Source organism: Centruroides sculpturatus, unplaced genomic scaffold (assembly GCF_000671375.1).
Source record: "Centruroides sculpturatus isolate CEXI.00-Female unplaced genomic scaffold, Cexi_2.0 scaffold302, whole genome shotgun sequence".
Lineage (NCBI taxonomy): Eukaryota > Metazoa > Arthropoda > Arachnida > Scorpiones > Buthidae > Centruroides > Centruroides sculpturatus.
Window position 1 is genome coordinate 238,065 of NW_019384537.1, and position 24,436 is coordinate 262,500.

The 24,436-nt window shown below is 25.3% G+C and overlaps 1 protein-coding gene across 1 annotated transcript in view; it reads left to right on the forward strand.

Moving 5' to 3' along the window:
• Positions 1–24,436, forward strand: part of LOC111623274 (hemicentin-2-like) — a 140,025-nt gene that overhangs the window by 11,394 nt on the left and 104,195 nt on the right. The window contains exons 2-3 of the mRNA XM_023365795.1: positions 9,072–9,407; positions 21,518–21,628. Of these exons, the coding sequence (XP_023221563.1) occupies positions 9,072–9,407; positions 21,518–21,628 (447 nt within the window). The remainder of the gene's footprint in view (positions 1–9,071; positions 9,408–21,517; positions 21,629–24,436) is intronic.

Consider the following 24,436-nt stretch of genomic DNA (forward strand, 5'->3'; position numbering starts at 1 on the left):
CTACAAGACGTTTCCAATATACTTAAGTATTCTTGACGAATTTAGACACGCTTAAACAAGTTTACGATGTTTTAAAATATCAATTTACTAGTCTAGACATGTTTCGGATCACTAAAATAATGTTTCAAGCACGTAGATTTACTTCAATTGTTTCGAATATGCTTAAATATTCATTTTCGACAAGTTTAGACACGTTTAAACATGTTAGATATATTTACACATGTTTTGAATAGATTAGATAATGTTTATCGCGTGTAAACACGATTAAATAAATGTTTTAAAATGTTTTTTTTTTATATGCTTAACACATTCAAATGTGTTGAAGCAAGTTTGAGATTACCTCAAAGTCTTAAGAGTTACACTTAAATCTCTGAAGTATATCATTCTCTTCACAAGCTATTAGAGACAATTTTGGTTAAAGTGATTGATAGAAAGTATAGGAGTTATTTTGGGGTTATTGGTGTTAGTTTCTTGACCTGTAATCATTTTTATTTTTTCTTCTTTCTCGAAATAAATGGACGTCAAAGTAAGGCAGAAAAATAACAGTGCATGAAGTTTGGAAAGAAATAAAAAAAATTCCTTTAGGACTTCAGTAGATATATTCCCGACAGGTTAAACTGACTTTCTGTACTTATGGTTCCTGATAATATAGAAAACTGTGGCGAGTTTGCACGAAAACCAGAAGGTGTCGTAAATGACATAGACAATACACAATATAATAAATAACGAAGCTCTTTGCTATTCTTCTTTATTTTTATTCAATTTGTAAACAATTGTAATTTATTGAGGCAATACTAATAATAAAAATTGATAAATGTTGCGTTAATGGAATTTTTATTTATAACATAGAAAAAGTTTGAAGTAATTTATTCTTAACTGTTTTATACAGAAAATAAGTAAAATATTTATCAAATTAAAGGATTTATTTGAAGTTTTTAAGAGTTGCAATACGTTTTTTTAAATATCAATTTGAATTTCATAAATTAAATTATTATTTATACTTTTACAAGTATTTTGATCAAAAGTTTTACAAATTTATATTATTTTTTCGGTAATTTAAATCAGGTATAATGTGGCTCTTTTCTTCGTTACTTAAATATACTGTACTTATACAGGACATTAACTAATAATAATTCATGATATTTATATATTCAAATCCATGATAAAACACAATAAAATCCTTAATCCAGAGTAAGGTTAATATGCAGAAAGGATATGGAAAAATCTATATTTTAGGATACGATGGTATCCGAGAAGAATATTATATAATCTCTTATTTTAGGATAAAATACGATAAAATATTTATTTCAGGAAGGATTAATATGAAGGAACAAATAAATTAAAATGCTTATTCCAGGAAGTATTATGCTCAAGGAACGAATATATTAAAATGCCTACTACAAAGGATTAACGTCAGGAAACAAATATATAAAAGTGTTTATTCCAGGAAGGTGTAACATCAAGGAACAAATATATTAAAATAGTTATTCCAAGAAGGTTTACGTCCGGAAACTAATATCTTAAAATGCTGATTTCAGGAAGGATTATCACCAGGAAGCATACATATGAAAGTATTTATCAAGGAAGAAGTAACATCAAGGAACAAATATATTAAAATACTTGTTCGATAAAGGATTAACACCGAGGAACGTATAAAGTATTTATTTCAGGAAGGATTATTAACCAGGAAGTAACATTATTAACTTTCCATTACTATCCCAGATTTACTAACATTCAGAGTAGACATAGGATACCTCTATATCAATTCATAACAATCGAAATTTAATTTTTAAAATATTAAAAAAAAATAAAATTGTAAAATTTTGCAAGACATTTAACATGCAAAAAACTATGATAATTTGAATTTGATTACGGAATGTCTTAAATATATCCTTCAGCTATTAAAAAACACTAGTGATCACTTACATCCTTTATTTAAAGTTTAATTAGTCTTTGTTATTGCTAAGGAAAAAAGGTGTCTATCGAACGGAAATTGATTTGCTATTATTTTCTTGAACATTAGAATAAAATCTCTGGAGTAAAATACTAATAATAATTTAATTGATAATTTAGATTTATTAAAAAAATACGTCATAGGGGCTATCAGAAGACAAGAGAGGCTCTGTGATGCATTTTGAAATGCCAATAATATATAAGAAATATAGAAAGAACAATGTACTACTGTGAGGCATGGATCCAAACTCTTCTGTGAGAGAACATCTTTAAAAAGTTACCATAACTGATTTGTATTTTAATTTTAATTTTTTCAAAAAAAATTTTTTTGAGTAAATAAATGTCTATATATATAGACATTTATAGTAAATATTAGAAAAGAAAATAATTTTATTAAAAGAAAATATTCTATTACTTATCCTCTATCAGCTTCTTCAGTTATTTATTAATGTTATTTTTCCGTTTCCTGTATCATCAANTGATAATTTATAATTGAAACAATAATTTTGAAGTGTTTTATGTTAAATGTTGTCAGAGCATTTAAGTGTTTTTTTAACTCAAAAAACTACTTTTGTTGTATATCTTAATGAGGATTTGTTCTTGTACTTATAAACTTGATATTATTATTGTATTTTCTGTTATTTATGAATACAACTAAATTGCATCTACAATATAATGTAATTCTTCATCAAGTAGTATGTAATATAATAAAATTTTAAAATAGTAGCTACAGATTAACATACAGAACGTTTCATAAATTAAATATTACAGGAAGAAATAAGATTTTGTTCATTATTCTTACACTTATAGCTTATTCTTAGATTTAAAAACAATCGTGAAGCATTGTTTTTTTGTGTTTTATTTGATTTTATTTTAAAAAAATTCAACTGATTAAGAATTTCTAACAAGTTCCCATAAATAATCAGTACATTCTTTTGTTATTTTCTTTTTATAAAATTGTAGCAGCTCCTGAATTCAATCGATTGGTACATTGCCAAATACTACAACACTACATACTTTTGACTCCCTTGGTATTGTCTTAGATATATCCGACTGACATATCATTAATATTAAAGAAACAGGCATGCTGATATTTAATTAATAAAATTAAAATAAAAGTATTTTTTAAAAATTTATTTAAAATTTACTCTTCGCCAATACCTACTCAGTAATTTGTATTTATTTGTATATTTTTTATGATTATTCTTGTGATAAACAACAAATTAATAATACGGAATTTTGATTTTTTCATGATTAGTTTCTTTATTTTGCAAATTTTACGGTGGAATTTGCTCCATAAAAATTTAATTAACATCTTTTTCTCTATGAAATTAGATTAATTGTAAGCTTTAAAACTTGAATTTCTTTGAATTTTCTGATTAATTTGTAAGCTTCAAGTTTGATTTTTTTCTTTAAATTTTCACTTTAAAGAATGATTTACAAGCTAGTTTTAAGGATAAAATACTCTTTGACAGTTCAAATTTTTCTAATTTTTGTGGAAAATTGTAATTATTTATAATCCAAGTAGATTTAAATTAAATTTGTATTATCCTTCTCTGCTGGATAATTATCACAAAAATATTAATCAGTAAAATATAACTTTATAAATCGTTAATAAAGTTATAACTATAACCAAACATATGATAAAAATAGTTATAAATTACAGCTAAATTTATTTTTTATAGATCTATATTAATTGAAATTCATAAGAACTTTCTTAACTCCTGCATAAGTTTATAACGAGTTTTACTTAGAAATCTGGATAGCATATAAAAAAAAAAATTTAAATAATGGATCAGGTGCTTCAAAAAGAGTTTGCCAAGAGAATTGCATTTCGTAGAAAAGCACTATATTACATTTAAAACTACATTTTTATTCTACTCAATAGAGATACAAACTATTTTTAAGCTGCATAAATTATTTTTATAAGTAGGGAAAAAATGAAAGAAATTGCAAGCTAAAAATTCCAATTTTTACATGAAACTCTTACCAGAAAATTACAACATTCATATTGTATATCATTAATCATTAATGTTTTGAATTATAAAATAAAAATTCTTGAAAACGAAACTTTTATTTTTAAATTATATAAATATATATTTATTTATTTACTTGAATTTTACCGAGTATGATACAATTTTATATTTAAAACAACAAATACTGAAGTTTATGTTTTTTCTTCACTTTAAAGCTTAGGAATAACATCATCTTTTAATTATATTAAGTAATATTTTAAAAATTTTATGCTACTTATTAAAATTATAAAGCCTCATTCTATAAAGTTTAAACTTTTTACGTGTTTATTAAAGAAAATAAGCCAAAAAATTCAATAGAATATGCAAAAAAATGGCTTACGTGGATACTGAGAAGCTTGGACATAACGTTACTTTCACTTAATTAAATTAATTATATCTATGTTTAATGTAAAGTTTTATATTTTCAAAATAAATTCTAAAATTTTTACGTATATATCAATGAAAATATGGCGAAAAAATTCGATAGAATGTACAAAAAAAAGAAAAAAGTTTTGAAAACCCATAAACGAAACGTATAAATTTCAAAAAAGGATCGTTTAAATGATCAGAGTCTTCGGATGTATTAAATAGCTTTCTAATATTTTCTACGAAGATGAGTTTCTGATCTGACGATTAGCTTAACGATCTTCTTCATTAGCATATCTTTTGGCAGTAATTTCAGTCTGCACATCCTCTGACATTTTGATATGGTTAGTAGTTAATATCTGTATTTGTTCAATAAAAATAAAAACTTTTAATTTCCTACACTCTTAACTAATCGTAAAATAAAGATATATATAGACGATAAGAAAAATAAATAAAAATAATATTTTAATACTTAAAAAAAATAAAGTCAATTTTACAAATTATACTTTTCTTCTTCGAGTTAATGATATCGCGGGAAAAATGTAAAAATATGTTTAAAAAAAACTTCAAAAATTCTTGTAAACCTTTTAAAATATTCAAATAAACATTGGTTTTATGCGTGTCTAGCCGTAACAACTCCGGATCAATGATGCTGCTCTATTTATGATACGGAAGATCATGAAGATACTCCATAAAAAATATCTTAAATTCTTATTCAAAAATAAAAAATACACTTTATTTATAATCTAAACAGTGAAAAAATGTAGGAAAAATACAAAAATAATCAATCATTAAAGTAGAAAATATATTATTTTGATTACAAGAATGTAAGATTATACTTACTTAAATGATGCTAATATTTTATAAAATTAATAATTCATAATAATAATATTATTAATTTTTTTGTGTGATGAAGAGAAATTGTAGATAATTCGAAGCTTAGAAATCACGAAGGAGATATTTTTCTATAATAATCAAGACAGTGCCAAATGATAGAACTTGATGCAGCAATTATCGACAATATTGTTTGCACTTATTTAAGCTTCTCCATCCACAAAGTGTCACGGAGGATTATTGAAGATGAGAAAACCAATAATCGGGTTACAACTGAAATATATAGTTTGGATACTACTTTCGTCGTATATCCCATTATTAATAGAAATTACAAACTAGAAAAAAGTTACAAAAAAATTTTGATTTTTGGGAAAACNTATATTTATATATATGTAATTTAAGATTTAATATATTCTTAATCTGATGGTTTTATTAATATATACATCTTAGAAATTATAATATTTGAAGGCATAAATTTTAAAATATTCTTTTTTTAGTTAAATATATTTAAGTTTAATCATTTTTCTTAGTTACTTTCGATAAATCATTCGATAAAATAAGCCTCATAAGTCTGTTTAATCATGAAAAAAATGAAAAATTCACATTGATAATTATTGATTTTTTTCGCATTTAACTCATGTTCAACGTGTAAATTTGTTGCATAAAATTCTTAATATTTTAAATTTTAAATGAAATTTTTACAAACTTTTATAGAAATGATGCATTTTAAATATAGAAATTCATAAAAAAAAAAAAAAGAGAAAATAAGAAGGAAAAGAAACTAGCTGATAAATTGTGTTGGGTCAATCTGAAACATGAATCTTAGATTGCCAACCATTGATCGTTAATATTATTACCTTTACCACTATCTCTATGAGAAACGAAAATTTCATTTTTATTTAATCAGGAAAAGGAACTTTCATCAAGAAAATCGAGAGGTCAACGTCATTTTCTTCTAAATTTCGAAAGGATTCGATCATTCGTTTTCGGATTGTTATCAATTGTAAAAGTGCATAAGTGAAGAAAATTACTTTGTGCTTTCTAAAAATAGTATTTTATTAATTTTTTGAACTTTAAAAACATGCGGCCCCCGACTTAATACAAAATAGATCATGTGGCCCGCAATATCATATGAGTTTGACATGCCTGCTGTATGGTATATTACAAATGTAAATCTGTCTCTGTAATCCAAAAAAAAACACACTTTGGTAAACGTATCTCTCAGCAATTTCTGGTTAGTAAATTATTTTTTATTTTCCATTGAACTACAAATATATTTCGGGTTGGTATTATGTACTCCAACCCCTCCTCAGTGCTAGTTCAAATAAACAAGAAATATTAAAACATGACCATGTTATACCATAGAAACAAACTAAATCATAAAAAACACTTACATTTCCACATTATGTAAATTACAAAAAACTCTTTTTTGTTTTCAAAATAGGGATTGGGAGGGCAAACCTTCCTCATCCTNATGCTAAATATATATATATATATATTAAATTATTTCGTGTTGTACAGTACATATATATATATTTATAAATTAATTTCAATACATAAAATTTATTTTTAAAAATCTAATTTAAAAATTGAAAAATTATTACGGGAGATATTTATTTAAGAAACTTTAATACTGCTATATAAATGTTTTTACTATCCATTTGTGCTCTACCAATATTACATTAACGATCCGTTGTTTCCATATTATGTAATGTTCTTATGATATTTTACTTTTTTTTAGTTTAAATTTTATATTTTCAACCATAAGTTGAAGGGAAGTAAAATGTCGAATGTCAGTGTATGCAAGACATGTTGCGATGACAGAATATTGAACAGGTTATATAATAGAGAGAGAAGAAATTTCATCGGTGCTTTGAACACACTCTTTTTATATGAAAAGTTCTTTTATAAAATGAGTTTTTAAAAGAACAATAACTACTGGAAAATAAATGTTTTCAAAAAGAAAATAAATTCTATTTGCATATTTACTAAAAACTATAAACAATTTTTTTGATTAAATAATTTTTTTATGAAACTTCTCTTATGAGTCAACTATATATTAATGTGCATTGTATTTTTAAGGTACACACACGTACTGTACACAACGTGTGTTTTTGTATGCGTTTTTATGTATTTTATGTATATNATATTTGAAAATCATCACGTAATGCGTAATTCGAAAGAAATTACGATGATAGAGTGGCCATAATTTTACAGAATTAGTTATATTTCGTATAATGTGGTAATTCAAGTAAATTAATTATGATTACGTATCTGGAAAATGTCACATGTAAGATTGTTATCGCGTTTTGGTGGAAGATTCGCAAGTAAAGTATCGGGTGATCTCTTGTGAACCTTAGTAATGGTTCAAGGTGTGCTTTCTACTATTGAGAAGTACCACAAAATGCAATAAAGTCTGCTAGAAAAGTTGCCGAACTCAGAGCACGTTGCAATTCACTCTCTTTTGATAGTTGTCTTAAATTTATCGATGGAATGGTCCAGAATGCATCGTATCTGTCTCCAACTGTCAGTAAGAATATTGCAATCATAAAGTTTATGTTCAGCAGGCTGTCTGCTTTGCTGAAGGATATATTTTTCTTCATGAAATCTTGATATTATTCTACAAAGGAAACTAGCAAACATCTTTTTAATTTTCGCAAAAAACCGAATTTAAATAAAATAAAAATAAATTAAAATATTTAAAGCTTAAATACAAGGAAAAACTACACAGATACACGCTTAGAATTAAAGAAATTTTTACGTGTTTAATGGTTTGAAACGTTGCTAATTTACATACGTAAATATGTATTTTTATATATTTTTGTACTGTACAACACGAAATTTAAATATATATATATATATATATTAAATTATTTCGTGTTGTACAGTACATATATATATATTTATAAATTAATTTCAATACATAAAATTTATTTTTAAAAATCTAATTTAAAAATTGAAAAATTATTACGGGAGATATTTATTTAAGAAACTTTAATACTGCTATATAAATGTTTTTACTATCCATTTGTGCTCTACCAATATTACATTAACGATCCGTTGTTTCCATATTATGTAATGTTCTTATGATATTTTACTTTTTTTTAGTTTAAATTTTATATTTTCAACCATAAGTTGAAGGGAAGTAAAATGTCGAATGTCAGTGTATGCAAGACATGTTGCGATGACAGAATATTGAACAGGTTATATAATAGAGAGAGAAGAAATTTCATCGGTGCTTTGAACACACTCTTTTTATATGAAAAGTTCTTTTATAAAATGAGTTTTTAAAAGAACAATAACTACTGGAAAATAAATGTTTTCAAAAAGAAAATAAATTCTATTTGCATATTTACTAAAAACTATAAACAATTTTTTTGATTAAATAATTTTTTTATGAAACTTCTCTTATGAGTCAACTATATATTAATGTGCATTGTATTTTTAAGGTACACACACGTACTGTACACAACGTGTGTTTTTGTATGCGTTTTTATGTATTTTATGTATATATACTTACTATATACATTTGTATTTTGTGTGTGTATATGTGTATTTTTCTTTAAAATATTTTTTAAAAATTTTTAAGAATTCTTTTTAAAATTATTTTCTATATAAACTAATTGAAATTTCTTTAAAATATTTTTAATGTGAAAATTTTAATTTGGTGTCGATAGCAAATTTTATAATAAATAATTAATGTTATCATTAATTATAAATTTGACGTTAATTAGCTAGTTACAGTATTGACTTCAAACTTTAAGAAATTAAGTAAACTTACTTTTAATCGTAACATTTAAATAATTTGCTTTAAAACTTTATACATATAAAATTTTCAATGATCTTACGTGATAAGTGGTACGAAATTATTTATTATTTTTTAATTTTTTTTTTATGGTGTAGCTTCGATCCTTTACACAGCAGTAGTTCGGGGAAAAGTAGCCCTGCCTTGTGACATATCGCCTCCCTCTGCTGATGACAGCGTGGCCTTAATTCTGTGGTACAAAGACGAAGCTCCAACACCAATATACACATTAGATGCTCGTTATGGTAAAATAGAACAAGCAAGACAATCATCAAGCAGTGAACTGGAAAATCGAGCTTATTTCAATATGATTAATCGACCAGCCTTTTTGCAATTGGATCCAGTTGAAGAGGATGATAGTGGTGAATACAGATGTCGAGTGGATTTTCATACAGCTCGAACTGTGAATACAGTCATTTCACTGAAAGTCATTGGTAAGTAAGTGCTCCCTTGGTGTTTAATATAAATATAATCGCTATAAAATCGTAGGAAATGTAAAATATTCTGTAGAACTTACCTTAAATTTTTTTATTTTTATGAACTTTTTTATTATTTTTCTCTTAAAAGTTAGATTTATATATATATATTTTTAAACCAATGGTGTTACCTTAAAAAAGTATATATATATAAAACGTTTACGCTTTAAACTTAATGCAACGATATTACGTAAATTGACGAGATGGAAACAGCAGTATTGAATTCCAATGAACAAAGCATGGAGTAACAAGCACGAACAAAATATTAGAAAAGTATTGTAAATGTCGAGAAATATGTGACGAGAAAATTTGTAAAAATAAAAAACAAAATAAAATTCACAAATGTTAAATCTAAAGAAACAAGAAAAAATAATATAAAAAAATAATAATAAACTCGAATTTTTTACAATGTTTATTTAAAAATAAGCTTGAAATTTGATAAGTTATTAGCACTTTAAGTACTGTTTAAAATGTATAGAATTAAATTAATTCCACTTTATTTTTGCTCAAATTATTTATTGAATGTGTAAATAATATTTNTCAGATGTTAATTTAGTATCAAAAACGTAAAATATTTGAGTAACCCAAGAAATAGCCGAAGATTGCAGCGCCATAGCACTAGCGAAAATTTAAATTTGCCGACTGGAATGCTTTCGGATAACAGACGTTTCGGATAACCAGCTTTCGGATAAACGACGCTCTACTGTAATCAACTGATGCGTAAATGTCGCTACTGTATAATTATCTCGGCTCGAGCGAATCGGAATGCGATCCTTATCTGGCTACAATTCAAACAAATTACACACCTATAAATTTCCACTGTCGTCCGTCTTCGTTTGCCCGTTCCGTCCTTCCTTAATCCCGAGAAAGGAGTCGGATACACGAAAACCGAGACCAGATATGCAAAGATTAGGGGCAGCAGGCCTCGATTAACTATATACGCCTTTCCGGTTTACTCCGGAAGTCACGTTATTTCAATTTAAAAGTTTTTCTCCAAAAAGAGTGAGATAGATGGCCGACACGAATCGACTGCTAAAGAAAAAGTATGACGTACGGGGACGAGCCACTTGTAATTTGAGGTGGCGAACACGTATCTTAAGTTAAATAAATTAAAAATATGATTAAAAAATTGCAATCCATTGCGACCGCGTGACAATAAAATAATTGCTCGTTGTCTGTTTCACTCGGTGAGAACACTAAAATTCCAATTCGTAGTGTTCGGATTCACTCCCCTTTATTCGACTCGTTGTTATAATTATAAATGTCGCATACAATAATAGAAAAGTTTTTATTTGTTTTTAAAATAACTACTAATAAGAAAACTCAACGATTACACTATACACGCGTATTAAACAATGTTTATTGTATCAATATCGATAACGAAAAGTAATTTGTGTAAACGTTGGAATAAGATTTTAAAGAAAGAATTAAAATATTATTTTTTAAATAATTTAATTTAGTTTACTTTTTAAAATAGTTTAAACTCATATCATTTATAAAATTATTAAAAAAATCAATGTTTTACTACACTAAAATTATTAATTACAGTATACGCTAAATTTTTACTGTATATTTTATTTTTAAAAAATATATATATTATTAGCGACATTCTTTATGTATAAATAAAAAAATTAATGCAGTTTTATTTAAATATTTAAAAGGAAAAAAAGTAATATAGATAAAAATGTATAGACTACGTATAAACGTGTTATAAAAAACGAGCTTAATAATATATTTATAAATAAATTAAATTAAAATATAAACATTTTTATGGGTAATTTTATAACGTAAGTTGTAGTTCTTTTATTAACAACAACTTTCATACAAAATTTCGATTTATTCTTACCTTTTTTTACGATTTACTTCCAACTTACCAACATGTTTGTTAACTGGATTGCACAAATAGCTTATAAAATGCTTCATATAATTCTGTAGATGTCAAGTTTAGTCACCGTTTTTTGAGTTTTACTGCTACTATAAATCTATACGTAGGGATACATATGGTATATACATTACCATTTCTCTCCTGTCCTTTCGGATTTGTATCAACCATAGAACATCTCCTAAACGTATGTTTAATCTATGACATTTTTTAAACCTGAGCTATATCCATCTCCTCTCTTATAACCCAACATATTTCATATTTACATGGTAAAAATCGTGTTTACGTTGTTGATTTTAGCCAAAAATTTAAATTTTGAATTCATTCAAAACAGGAAAAAAATATATAATATAGTTTATAAATTCTAGAGTAATTTTCTAAATAAATTAAAATTCTACCTTCTCATCAAATTTTTAATACTGTTTATAAGAATAAAGAGTATTTAAAAACTGAAAATTATTACTTTAAATTCTGTGAAGAAATTACATTTTTTAAGCTTTAATTTTTAGTTGTTAAGTTGATTCTTTGCCAATTTTAAATGAAATATTAAGTACACAACGACCATGATTGTTTGTTTAACTTACCATCTTAATACTATTGTTAAAATTTAAGTAAATAAATAAATATATATATATAAAAGAATTGAGTACGAATCAATAATTTATCAGTAACAAATAATCTCATTTATCACAAAATACAATAAATCCATCACCAATATCATCTTCTACATCCAACTACATCATAGTCTCTTGTAGCATCAACGGTTATATATTTTATTTTCTTATATTTATTTTTTATTATTATATTTTTTCCAATTTCAAAAATGATTTATTAGAATGTATTTTTTTTTCTTTTATTGTAAATGTATCATGTTTACTTTCAACTTAAATAGCTTGTAATCTTTATGAAATCGTAATCAATAATAATTTGTTGATGGGATTGAAAGATACATTTCTCCATTTTTTCTCTCTCTCTCTCTCTTTCTCCGTTTCTCTCCTATATTTTATTAAAGTAAAAAAGTTAATTAAAATATATAAGATTTCTTATTTTAGAAAATTAGCTTCCTTCTTCTTCTTCTTTCTAATCACAAAGCTTGAAGAACAGGAAATTGTGTATATAGCTTTTTAAAACAGGAAAAAATACAGTGTTTCTTTCACCAGTTTTAGTTTAGTGCTTGATATGTGAGGCATTCTTCTTCCACATGGAAAGATGCTGACATGTAATAAATTTGTTCTGACGACTTTACAGATTGTCTTCATAAATCATATTTTGTTCCAAAAGTTAATCGTTCATCAAATGAATGAATAGCCTGGTGTTTAAAGGAAAATAACCCTTTACAAAAGGGAAGGGGGGCATCTTTTGATGCTAATTGAACATAACTTATTATTCTTGTGTATCAAAATACTAATCTATGGATAATTAGGGGAAACCACTCGTAAAAATAATCTTATTGATATAAATAAAGTTAAGTTTACTCAAATGTAAAATGGGATCGGTCCAGTTATATATTAAATTAAATTGATAACAAAATAATACCACTTTACAGATAATACTTACGTGTCTAAATGTGCTATTTAAATAATTTAATATAATATAAAATTGTTGTTGCTGTACTAAATATTTTATTATTTTAATTATAAAAGTAAATTTTATATTAATTTTTTTAAAATACATTTTTGAGGTACTGAGGTATATTTTTCTACACGATTTAGTGTACTAGAATTCTTGTAAATAAATTAATTGTAAAGTTTTTATGTAAATTTAATCGACTAACTTTAATAAAATTGATGAAACTTAGATAAAAATTTACAAAAAAAATCCTCATTAAAACTTCGAAACTAAGTTTTGAATTTAATAACTAGTAAAAAAATTTTTATAACTTAATTTATATACTGTTTACTTGTAGTTCTTTATATAACCTTCATTATTTACATAACCTTAATATATTTTAAAATATATATAATNTTCTACCTTCTCATCAAATTTTTAATACTGTTTATAAGAATAAAGAGTATTTAAAAACTGAAAATTATTACTTTAAATTCTGTGAAGAAATTACATTTTTTAAGCTTTAATTTTTAGTTGTTAAGTTGATTCTTTGCCAATTTTAAATGAAATATTAAGTACACAACGACCATGATTGTTTGTTTAACTTACCATCTTAATACTATTGTTAAAATTTAAGTAAATAAATAAATATATATATATAAAAGAATTGAGTACGAATCAATAATTTATCAGTAACAAATAATCTCATTTATCACAAAATACAATAAATCCATCACCAATATCATCTTCTACATCCAACTACATCATAGTCTCTTGTAGCATCAACGGTTATATATTTTATTTTCTTATATTTATTTATTATTATTATATTTTTTCCAATTTCAAAAATGATTTATTAGAATGTATTTTTTTTTCTTTTATTGTAAATGTATCATGTTTACTTTCAACTTAAATAGCTTGTAATCTTTATGAAATCGTAATCAATAATAATTTGTTGATGGGATTGAAAGATACATTTCTCCATTTTTTCTCTCTCTCTCTCTCTTTCTCCGTTTCTCTCCTATATTTTATTAAAGTAAAAAAGTTAATTAAAATATATAAGATTTCTTATTTTAGAAAATTAGCTTCCTTCTTCTTCTTCTTTCTAATCACAAAGCTTGAAGAACAGGAAATTGTGTATATAGCTTTTTAAAACAGGAAAAAATACAGTGTTTCTTTCACCAGTTTTAGTTTAGTGCTTGATATGTGAGGCATTCTTCTTCCACATGGAAAGATGCTGACATGTAATAAATTTGTTCTGACGACTTTACAGATTGTCTTCATAAATCATATTTTGTTCCAAAAGTTAATCGTTCATCAAATGAATGAATAGCCTGGTGTTTAAAGGAAAATAACCCTTTACAAAAGGGAAGGGGGGCATCTTTTGATGCTAATTGAACATAACTTATTATTCTTGTGTATCAAAATACTAATCTATGGATAATTAGGGGAAACCACTCGTAAAAATAATCTTATTGATATAAATAAAGTTAAGTTTACTCAAATGTAAAATGGGATCGGTCCAGTTATATATTAAATTAAATTGATAACAAAATAATACCACTTTACAGATAATACTTACGTGTCTAAATGTGCTATTTAAATAATTTAATATAATATAAAATTGTTGTTGCTGTACTAAATATTTTATTATTTTAATTATAAAAGTAAATTTTATATTAATTTTTTTAAAATACATTTTTGAGGTACTGAGGTATATTTTTCTACACGATTTAGTGTACTAGAATTCTTGTAAATAAATTAATTGTAAAGTTTTTATGTAAATTTAATCGACTAACTTTAATAAAATTGATGAAACTTAGATAAAAATTTACAAAAAAAATCCTCATTAAAACTTCGAAACTAAGTTTTGAATTTAATAACTAGTAAAAAAATTTTTATAACTTAATTTATATACTGTTTACTTGTAGTTCTTTATATAACCTTCATTATTTACATAACCTTAATATATTTTAAAATATATATAATNTAATAAATTATGAAAATATAGTTGCATTAAATTACTTATTTTCTGTATAATTAATTGATTTACAAATGTATTAGGTGACTGACATTGGCGATGCTATGATACTGAAACGCCTGTTTACCGAACTGTTTAGAAACGGTGTGATTGTTGTCGCAACTTCTAATCGACGTCCTGATGGTACGTAATTTAAACATATTTTAAATAATATTTTGCACCATTTAAGTTGCTTTACTTCAATATACTTTTAGATCTATACAAAAATGGTTTGCAGCGAAGCAATTTTCTTCCATTTATTGGTGTTTTGAAGGTATGATTAATGTTTAACTTATTAATGTAGAAAGTTCTTATGGCAAGTTCTCACTTACTGTAATCAACCACAACCTTCATCATTTATTTCCCATTATGTAGAATCAAATTTACTATTTTTAAGGAATTTTGACAGTAATAATTGTAAATGATTATATATGTACTTGTATCTTTCCTCAACAACAAAATAACATTAAGTGAGGACTTACTGTGTTTAAACTTACTGTGTTTAAACTTACTATATCCTGGTTAAAACATAAGTGCAATCTCAAAATAATACAGTATACCAAACTGTAACAGCATCAGTACTGCAACAATGGCATATTAAAAATAGCACAAGTGTAATAAAGAGGTCATTATTTTCTGAATTAGCATAAGAACTATGGTTTTCAGTTTACGCAAATTCGAATGTATACAATTAAATATATGCTTGAAATTCAAATAGAAGTGTGTCAAGATTCTGGCTCATAACAAGGGCAGAAAAAGGAATATGCATTATAAATTATTTATTATGCCGAAGCAAAAGTATGGGCTGATTTCTATAGAACCAATCCTAATGCATTGGTTACACCTTATGTAGTGATGATCTCTTCCAGCTGCTCAAAGGCGTGGAACGGTTTTCCGTAAGGTAGCTCCATAAGAAGTTTTAATCTGACAACACTGAATGGTAGACGTGGAAACATTAGCGACTAATTTGTTCACGAGAAATCTTATGGATTTTAGTTTCCTTGTCAACTTGTATTGTTAACATCAATGGAACTTGCTTCACATTGGATTTTGGTCCAAAATGGAGTGACATGTCTTATATTGTGGGAGTCAGTGACATCAATATAGTTATTTTGGCAACCGTCGTTTCTAAGATCTGCAGCCGCTTCCGATTGTTAATCCTTATCAACTCATACTGCTACCTGTACTCATCTCAAGGAAAGAGTAATATTCAGTAACAAACCTTGCAGACTTGAGCAGCTAGAGAACATCACTACATAAATCGTAAACATTGAACTGACATCACTGACAGAAAAGACATGTCATATGTATTGTGTCGAAATATGCATCTTGGTGGTGGTCACTTCCAGCATACAATTTAACTGTCCTGCAAATTTGAACACTTTGTATGCATTTGTTTGTGAATTAAGCTGACATATTGGATATTATCTTGCAAGAATCATCCTATATATGCACGCACACATACACTAGTTCTAGTTATAGTTTCTGATTGTATTAATTTCTTTGCTTGTTTTTCTCTAAACGGAGTTCTGTACAGTAGTTCTGCATTTTTACTGCTGTAATCAGTTTATTAAACAACCATAATATACTTTCAGCAGTGAAAAGAAACAAAAATGACGAGCAACTCGAAATTAATTTCATATTAAAAAAATGCTTTGGACTCTACCTTATTATTTACAGTGAATTTTTTTTTTTTTTCCATTCACATGAATTTTATATATGTGATGATGATACAGGAAGAGAAAACTTTTGTAAATAAAGATTTGATTGTAAGTCATTAATATGAGGATAGACTGATGCCTTCATTTAAAAAAAAAAAAAATATGAAAAGAGGTAGATTAATTTTAAAAAATAGTAAAAAGTCATATATTTTAATTGTGCGTATTCATTTCTTGATGTCCACCAGTGGCCGAGTGGCTTTTGCAAGACATTGGTAGTCAGTATTGCATTTGCACCCGACCAACGGGGCGGCCACATTGAGTTTTTCTGCTTTTCTTTGATAAAAATATGGACTATAAATATATTTTCGAATTCAAAAATAACATTTTCCTATACAGAAATTCTTTAAAATAAATAATTTAAACGCTTTTACCAATAATAAATAATTTAAATGGCATGATATAAGGAGAAAAGTTGATACAGCATTATCGAAAGAGAAAGCTTTAAAATTGAAAATTGTATAATTTAAGCTTCTACAGAAAAGAAAATGTAAGAAAAATAAACAAATTTCATGTAAATTATATATAAGAAACACTCATTTTATACTAGATACATATGTTAAAAAATACTAAAGTTATAATAAATTATTTACATATTTATCACAAAAAAACAAAAAATATTAAATGTTTTGTGTTAAGAAATTTAAAATTTTCTAAATAAGAATACAAAATGTAACTTATAAATTAATGACATTTTAAGATAAGTTATTTAAAATTGATATTGTATACATATGAGCTTTAAATATTTAGATAATCCGGTATTGATACAATCATAATATTGACAGAACTACCAATTCAAGTACATAGGTGATGCTTCGAAGATTATAATGGAATTTAGAAGATAAGATAAATTTATATTAATAAAGTTTAATTTTAATGTGTTAGTAAATATAGTTTAATCAATTAATTCAATTTTTATAAGAATTTCGTACTTTAAAATCATATTTAGCTCACCTCAGTTGCTATATATTTGTTTTTTATGTAGAATGTACTGTACAGTGTATAGTATTTATATTGTAAGAAATTAAGCTTAGTATTATTTAAAAATGATTTAAATTCAAAAAATAAAAAAATAAATGAAGAATTTTGACATCCCGAGGGCTTTAATCTTAGAAATGGTATCAGACAATAAAGAGAGAGGGGGAAGATTTCTACAAATATTGTTTATTGTAAACAAAAAGTTGTGCAGATGTTACAAAATACTAAAACAAAATATAGTTTTTCCCCCTGAAAAAACAACAGAACAATATATAAAATGTTTACATTTTACGAACTAAAATATTCTTAAATATAAACGCTTCTTAAAAAACTAAATTCTCAAGCACATTATATATGTGTGTGTGCGTATGTGTGTCTGTACGTAAAGAAACCGTAAAATCTGCGTTTTTTGGGATTATTTTTTTTAGAATAAGGTATACATAAGATTCGAATGAAGCATACCAAATAAAATTTATTATATTATTATGCATTATATACGTGTTAAAGTCATACTTTTTATAATTTTAACTTAAACTTTGTATAAGATAAAAGGGAAACTTTCTATAAATAGAAAGAGCAATCACAAGAGTTTCTGTAGAAATTTCAAATTTCTTTTTCGGAAAATACAACATTAATAATTTTATTTTAAAGTAAATTTTATGTTTGGTAATATCTAAAGTTGTGTTTGTTTTCCATATATACGAGAGTTAAAATATTTAAATTAAAATGTGAAAAATAAGAAAATTCCAACATTTGTTACTTGTAAATTATGTATTAGTTGATTCAATACAATAAAATAAAACATTCTCAAACGTTCGAATTTATTGACTTGATCAAAAAGTAAAATCTAAACAATATAGAAACGTTTTCTTGGATATTTTGTGGAAATTTTCTAGAATATATTTTTTCTCTGGTGTCTTTTTTTAATATTATTATTATGTTGGGTTTTGTGAGTTATACTCGGTTCACACCGGTGGCTGTGTACTATACCGAACCAAAGTCAAGGCATAGCAACCAAAACAAAACTAAAATTAAATAAGTGTGTCAGTGTGTGTGTCTGTATTCAGGAATTTCCTTACAGTGTGGCATGTATTCAATATAGTGGCCTTCTGTAGTGTGATGTATGTATTTCTACTCAATTGTAATGTTCCCAGGCTTTTGTGTAGTGTGTGTGGTATCACACCTGTACAGGAGAGAACGACAGGTACTGTACAAGCACCCTATCCATCCTCTACAGATTGGACTTTTCTACCAAGTTTTACCTTGTTTTAGAAGTGTTTTCTTCATTAAGAAGTTTTTCTTCAAAGCAATTTAAAAAACTGTTACTTCTGTGGTGGTGTATAAAGGATTTAAAAGATAGACTCGAAAAATTTAATTTTTTGTAAATAGTCTAAAACTTCAATTAAGAAGGAAAAAAATATATCCTGAGTTATCACAAAAAATGTAATTTATAGTTTTCACAGTATCAATTCGGAATGCAATTCTTTTAAAAACGAAGTAAAATGTAATGAAAATTTAGATAATTGTTGAATTTGTAAGCGTTATAAATTATTATTTTTTAAGTTGAATAAACGAATAAACTTTTGTTTTCTTCTTCTAATATCTCAAATTAGGAAAATTCGACAGGTTCAATTTTCCTAATTTGACGTATTAAAGGTCTTACTACAGTAAAGCCAGTAAAACCTGTTTACACAGGTTTATTAGTGTATTAGAACATTCGTAATGTTAATGTACTAAAAGCGTGTGTGTATGGGTGTGTGTGTATAGGTGTGTAGGTGCATTTGGGAATGCAAACAATAGTATTTTATAAGTATATTTGTAACATTATAATGTAAATAGTCTTAGTGTACTATAAGAACATTTATAACATTACTGTACTAGAAGTGCACATGTAATATTAGCAGCAAATTAAACAACATATCAAAAGTCTATCTATAATATTATTACATTAGAACATTTATAATATTAGTTTATAAGTAGTATATTCATAACATTGACTTGAGACGTGTAAGTGTTCGCGACTCACCAGTTGAGAAACATTACATGCATATTTAAATTTCGTTTTCTAATTATCAACGGAATTAAAACTAATTACAGCAAGCTTATTACATACAAAATTTGTATCGAAGAAAACGATAAAAACATTAGACATAAATAAAAAGCAGAAACAAAAAAAAGAAATATTAAAAATTGAGAATATATTTAGCTGAAGTGACGAAGAGCAGAAAATTTAAATAGTGTAGAAAATTGCTCCCACATCGAAGTTCATTTATCTAGTTATATCGAATTATTGCCAAAACTGCGAAACTTTTTTTACATTTTTTCATTTTTATTTTAATGCAATATTCTTGATAAATGAAGGTAAATGTTATTAATTTTAAAACAAATTGTAAGCTTTCATGAGTTTGCAAATTTTTTTTATCTTTATGGTTGAAACGTGTTATCATATTTTAATTCATTTCTCTGTTTTTTTTAAATAAATGAATGCTAAAATAATTAATTACTGTAGGAAATAATGTAAAAAATATATATTTATATGTATATATATATTTTTTAATTGTTTAACAGAAATGGTGATTTTAGTTATTTAGCTGCTGACTTAATCTCGTGATATAAGTAATAACTTTTATTTAAAGAGTCTGATGAATTATGGATTTTACAATATTTTGAATTTTCTGTTTTAAACACGCAAGCAAACATCTACATAATTATCAAATTACTTTTTTAAATGAAATATTTATCTACAATGGGGTTTAGTTAATGAGTTCTGTACAAAATAATAAAGTACAGTTTATACGATATCGATACGTTCATTAACTAGTGTAAATATTTATGTGTATGCATAAAGTATGCTTAGATCATTATTTATGTTTACCAAACGAGAAATTCTACTCTCTTTATTTAAATTTTTTTTAATTTTTTTTCTGCATTTTAAAGCCATTTTTATTTGCTGCAAACAATTATCCCTGCCCGAATGCACCGCTCAATTTATCAAACAATGCATTACATAAAACAGAATCATGACAACATATACTGTTGGGAAATATCACAGAGATATATCTGAAACATTCTATACTTAAAAAAAAGATACTTTCTGGTCTTATACATTTGGACAAATCGATGGATTCAGCACTTTGTGTCTGGTGGCTGTTGCATTACTCTACCTCAACATTCTATCTTAATATTAGGTAAAAAAAAAAAAAAAAAAACAGAAAGAAAGAAAGGACATTAAATGCTTTTTCAAGATGCAACTTCTTCTTTGACAGTGTGTATATAAAATATTTAAAATAAATTTATTGAATTAAACAACCTTACATTAACTTTAAACTCTAACTGTCATTAAATTATTCAGATACCAGTAATCCATTAGGAATCCATTTTAACTTGTCATGACGTATTACTATCCTCACACAATATCATTCTTATAGATTTTTTTATTATTTTATTTTATATATTTATATATATATAAAGACCAAGCACGAAACTAAATAATTCAGTAGTTATGTAGCCTCCTCCTCCTACTACTACTGCAACCGCACTTTATAAGCTACTATTGATTTTTATATGAAAGTTTTAACAAATTTTTAAACTGTTATCAAATTTATTGGTTTTGTTAAAATATAATTTACTAGTTAACTGTTTAACATAGCTGAATATATATGAACGTGTTGGTGAATTAAGTTGGACTATTATCGACACGAACGTCCTACTCAGATGACGCTGTTAATAGAGGTTTTAATTAGTAAACGACGGTCGGGTTTGATAATGTCAACCGCGAAATTTATCATAATTTGAGAATTTAAATAGGAAAAAAAGTAAATAAATAACTAATAAGCTAATTACATTTAACTTTTTATTTATTATTATTTTTTTACCTTTTTTTATTTGTCATAAGTAGTAAAATTTTATTTTTATGGTTCAGTTCCTCCATCAAAGCCAGTCATCAAAGATTCGAGTGGGAAACAAGTGAAAGGACTCATTGGACCTTACAATGAAGGCGAATCACTAGTTCTAACGTGTGAAGCCGAAGGAGGTAAGCTTTACTGACAATTCTTACCAGGGTAAGCTCTCGAGGATTCATACGTGAATTGACTTTTCGTGATTTCTTATCATAAGAAGATGGTGGCTGTATTGATAAAAATCGTTGGAATAGCTTCAGCATATCTTTCCAAGCAATCAGGAATGCAACACTACTATAACTACTACTACTAGTAACACAAGTATATATATTCAAGTATAGATACAAGTATATATACTCGTATCGAATTATACGAGGGAGAAAATAGAATTTTATAGTATAAAGTTATTATTATTTTACTTAAAAAAGTCGAATTTTTATTAAAAATCTTTACGTATTTATATCAAATTATAATTATAATCTATAGCAACCCCAGGCGTTATACTTTTCTAACAATGGAATTAATTATTTACAAGTGTTTTTTAAAAATAAGAATAAATTTTTAACATTGCTTTATTTATTAATAATTCATTTATTCGAAAAAAATCGTGTTCCTTAAAATATAAATGAGCTTAGTAAAATAAATAAACATTATATACTGTACTGTATACACTTTATGTTAAAGTATGGTAAACATGTTTTGCATTTAGAATTTATAATTAATTTGTATTATTTATTATTTTATTGAGTTTTTATTTAAATTAATCTTTTAAGTAAGTATTAGAAAGAACGGGGAGAGATTTAATTGCATCAATATTACTGTAAATAGTAGAGATGTATTTACTGTCTAAACTTGGCTGCAATTCTTATCTTCAGGCTATCTGAGTGGCATTGCTCAGCCATGCAAGATGTTTAATGTATCTTTGCATTCTTCGTATCGATTATTCGGTTTGTGTGATAGCAATCAAAATATATCATACTTCAATTTATTGTATAATTTCGACAAATAATCGAGTTTTATTTATTTAACCTTAATGAAGTTTTCTTTTATAAATTAAATATTCTGAGATTAAATGCAATTTATGTATTTTCTTCTAAAGTATTCTGTATCTAAGCGAATTTTAAACAGATTTAACAGATTTAAAAAAAAAAAATTAATAAATAAAATAAACAATTCTAAATTGTGTTTAAATAGTTTTATTCTAAAAATAAATCATTTATATCTAAGAAGATTATAAACAATATTTTTAATAAGAAAATATTCTGAATGTAAATAAGAAATATTCTTGCTTATTTTCACGAAATAAAACGCTGTTTTAAAAAAAAATAAAGATTTCGTGTGGAAGTAGTTTAAAAAATAAATAAAAATTCTAAATTAATTCTAAATAATTTTATCTAAAAATAAATATTATAAGTAGAATATAAAAATTTTCTTGTAGAAACATGTATATATTATATGTAGGTCGATCTAAGCAATTTTTTAAAAAATGTATTTTATATCTAAACCGAATTTTTATTCTAAACATTATAAATCTAAACACTAAATTTACAGAAAAATAAATATTCTAAGCATTTTCTTCCAAAATTCATTATTCTAAAAAATGCTTAATTAATAAGAAGTACTTAAAATTACTTAGCACTTAAAGAGCTAATCAAATTCTAATCAGAATTTTATTCTAAACTAATTAAACTAATAATTTAAGTTCAATATTTAATTTTAAATCACCGAAATATATAACATATTAAATATGAAAATATAAAATTCTGATATTTCTATCAGGGTAAATAAACGAAATATAAGAATAATGAATATAATATTAAACACAATAGAGTTAATTACCACGAATGTAGTAGTGCGTTATTATATATATGAAATATTTATCTCAACTGAACAACGATTCGTGACCTGGAAATAAACTGCATCGACGAAAAATAACTGCAACATTCTTTATGAGAAGCTTCATACATTATGAATTTAAATCAAAATTAATAATATAAATAAATTTAATTACTTTATCTGTAATTTGAAAAAAATAATTGCATTTAACCATTTACAAATTTTACTATTATTTTTTTATTATTAATACAATGGTAAATGGCGGTGTTAATTCGCCCCCCCAAGAGAATGTTTATATACAAATATAAATTGAGATTATTTTTATTTTTGTGATGTAATCAATAATAGTAAGATAAACACTAACCAGTACACAGTCTATCCAATTTTTATGGAGGATAGCTCCTGATATCGGAAATCACTTGGAATTTACATTAATGATAAGGGATGGTGTATAATCAAAGTGACAACTCCGAATGTAATGGTAAAAATGTTCTAGACAACTAATGATTTGCTATATTTATATGTTAAGACAGTAATAGTCACATTTCAAGTAAGGAAAATAAAAGACAAAAAACAGAAAAAAATTATTCTGTTTGCAACAGTTTTTTTCAAGTATTATTTTATTCAAATGTGAATTTTAAATGCAGGAAGCGCTACTCTAGATTTATATATATATATTTTTAAACCAATGGTGTTACCTTAAAAAAGTATATATATATAAAACGTTTACGCTTTAAACTTAATGCAACGATATTACGTAAATTGACGAGATGGAAACAGCAGTATTGAATTCCAATGAACAAAGCATGGAGTAACAAGCACGAACAAAATATTAGAAAAGTATTGTAAATGTCGAGAAATATGTGACGAGAAAATTTGTAAAAATAAAAAACAAAATAAAATTCACAAATGTTAAATCTAAAGAAACAAGAAAAAATAATATAAAAAAATAATAATAAACTCGAATTTTTTACAATGTTTATTTAAAAATAAGCTTGAAATTTGATAAGTTATTAGCACTTTAAGTACTGTTTAAAATGTATAGAATTAAATTAATTCCACTTTATTTTTGCTCAAATTATTTATTGAATGTGTAAATAATATTT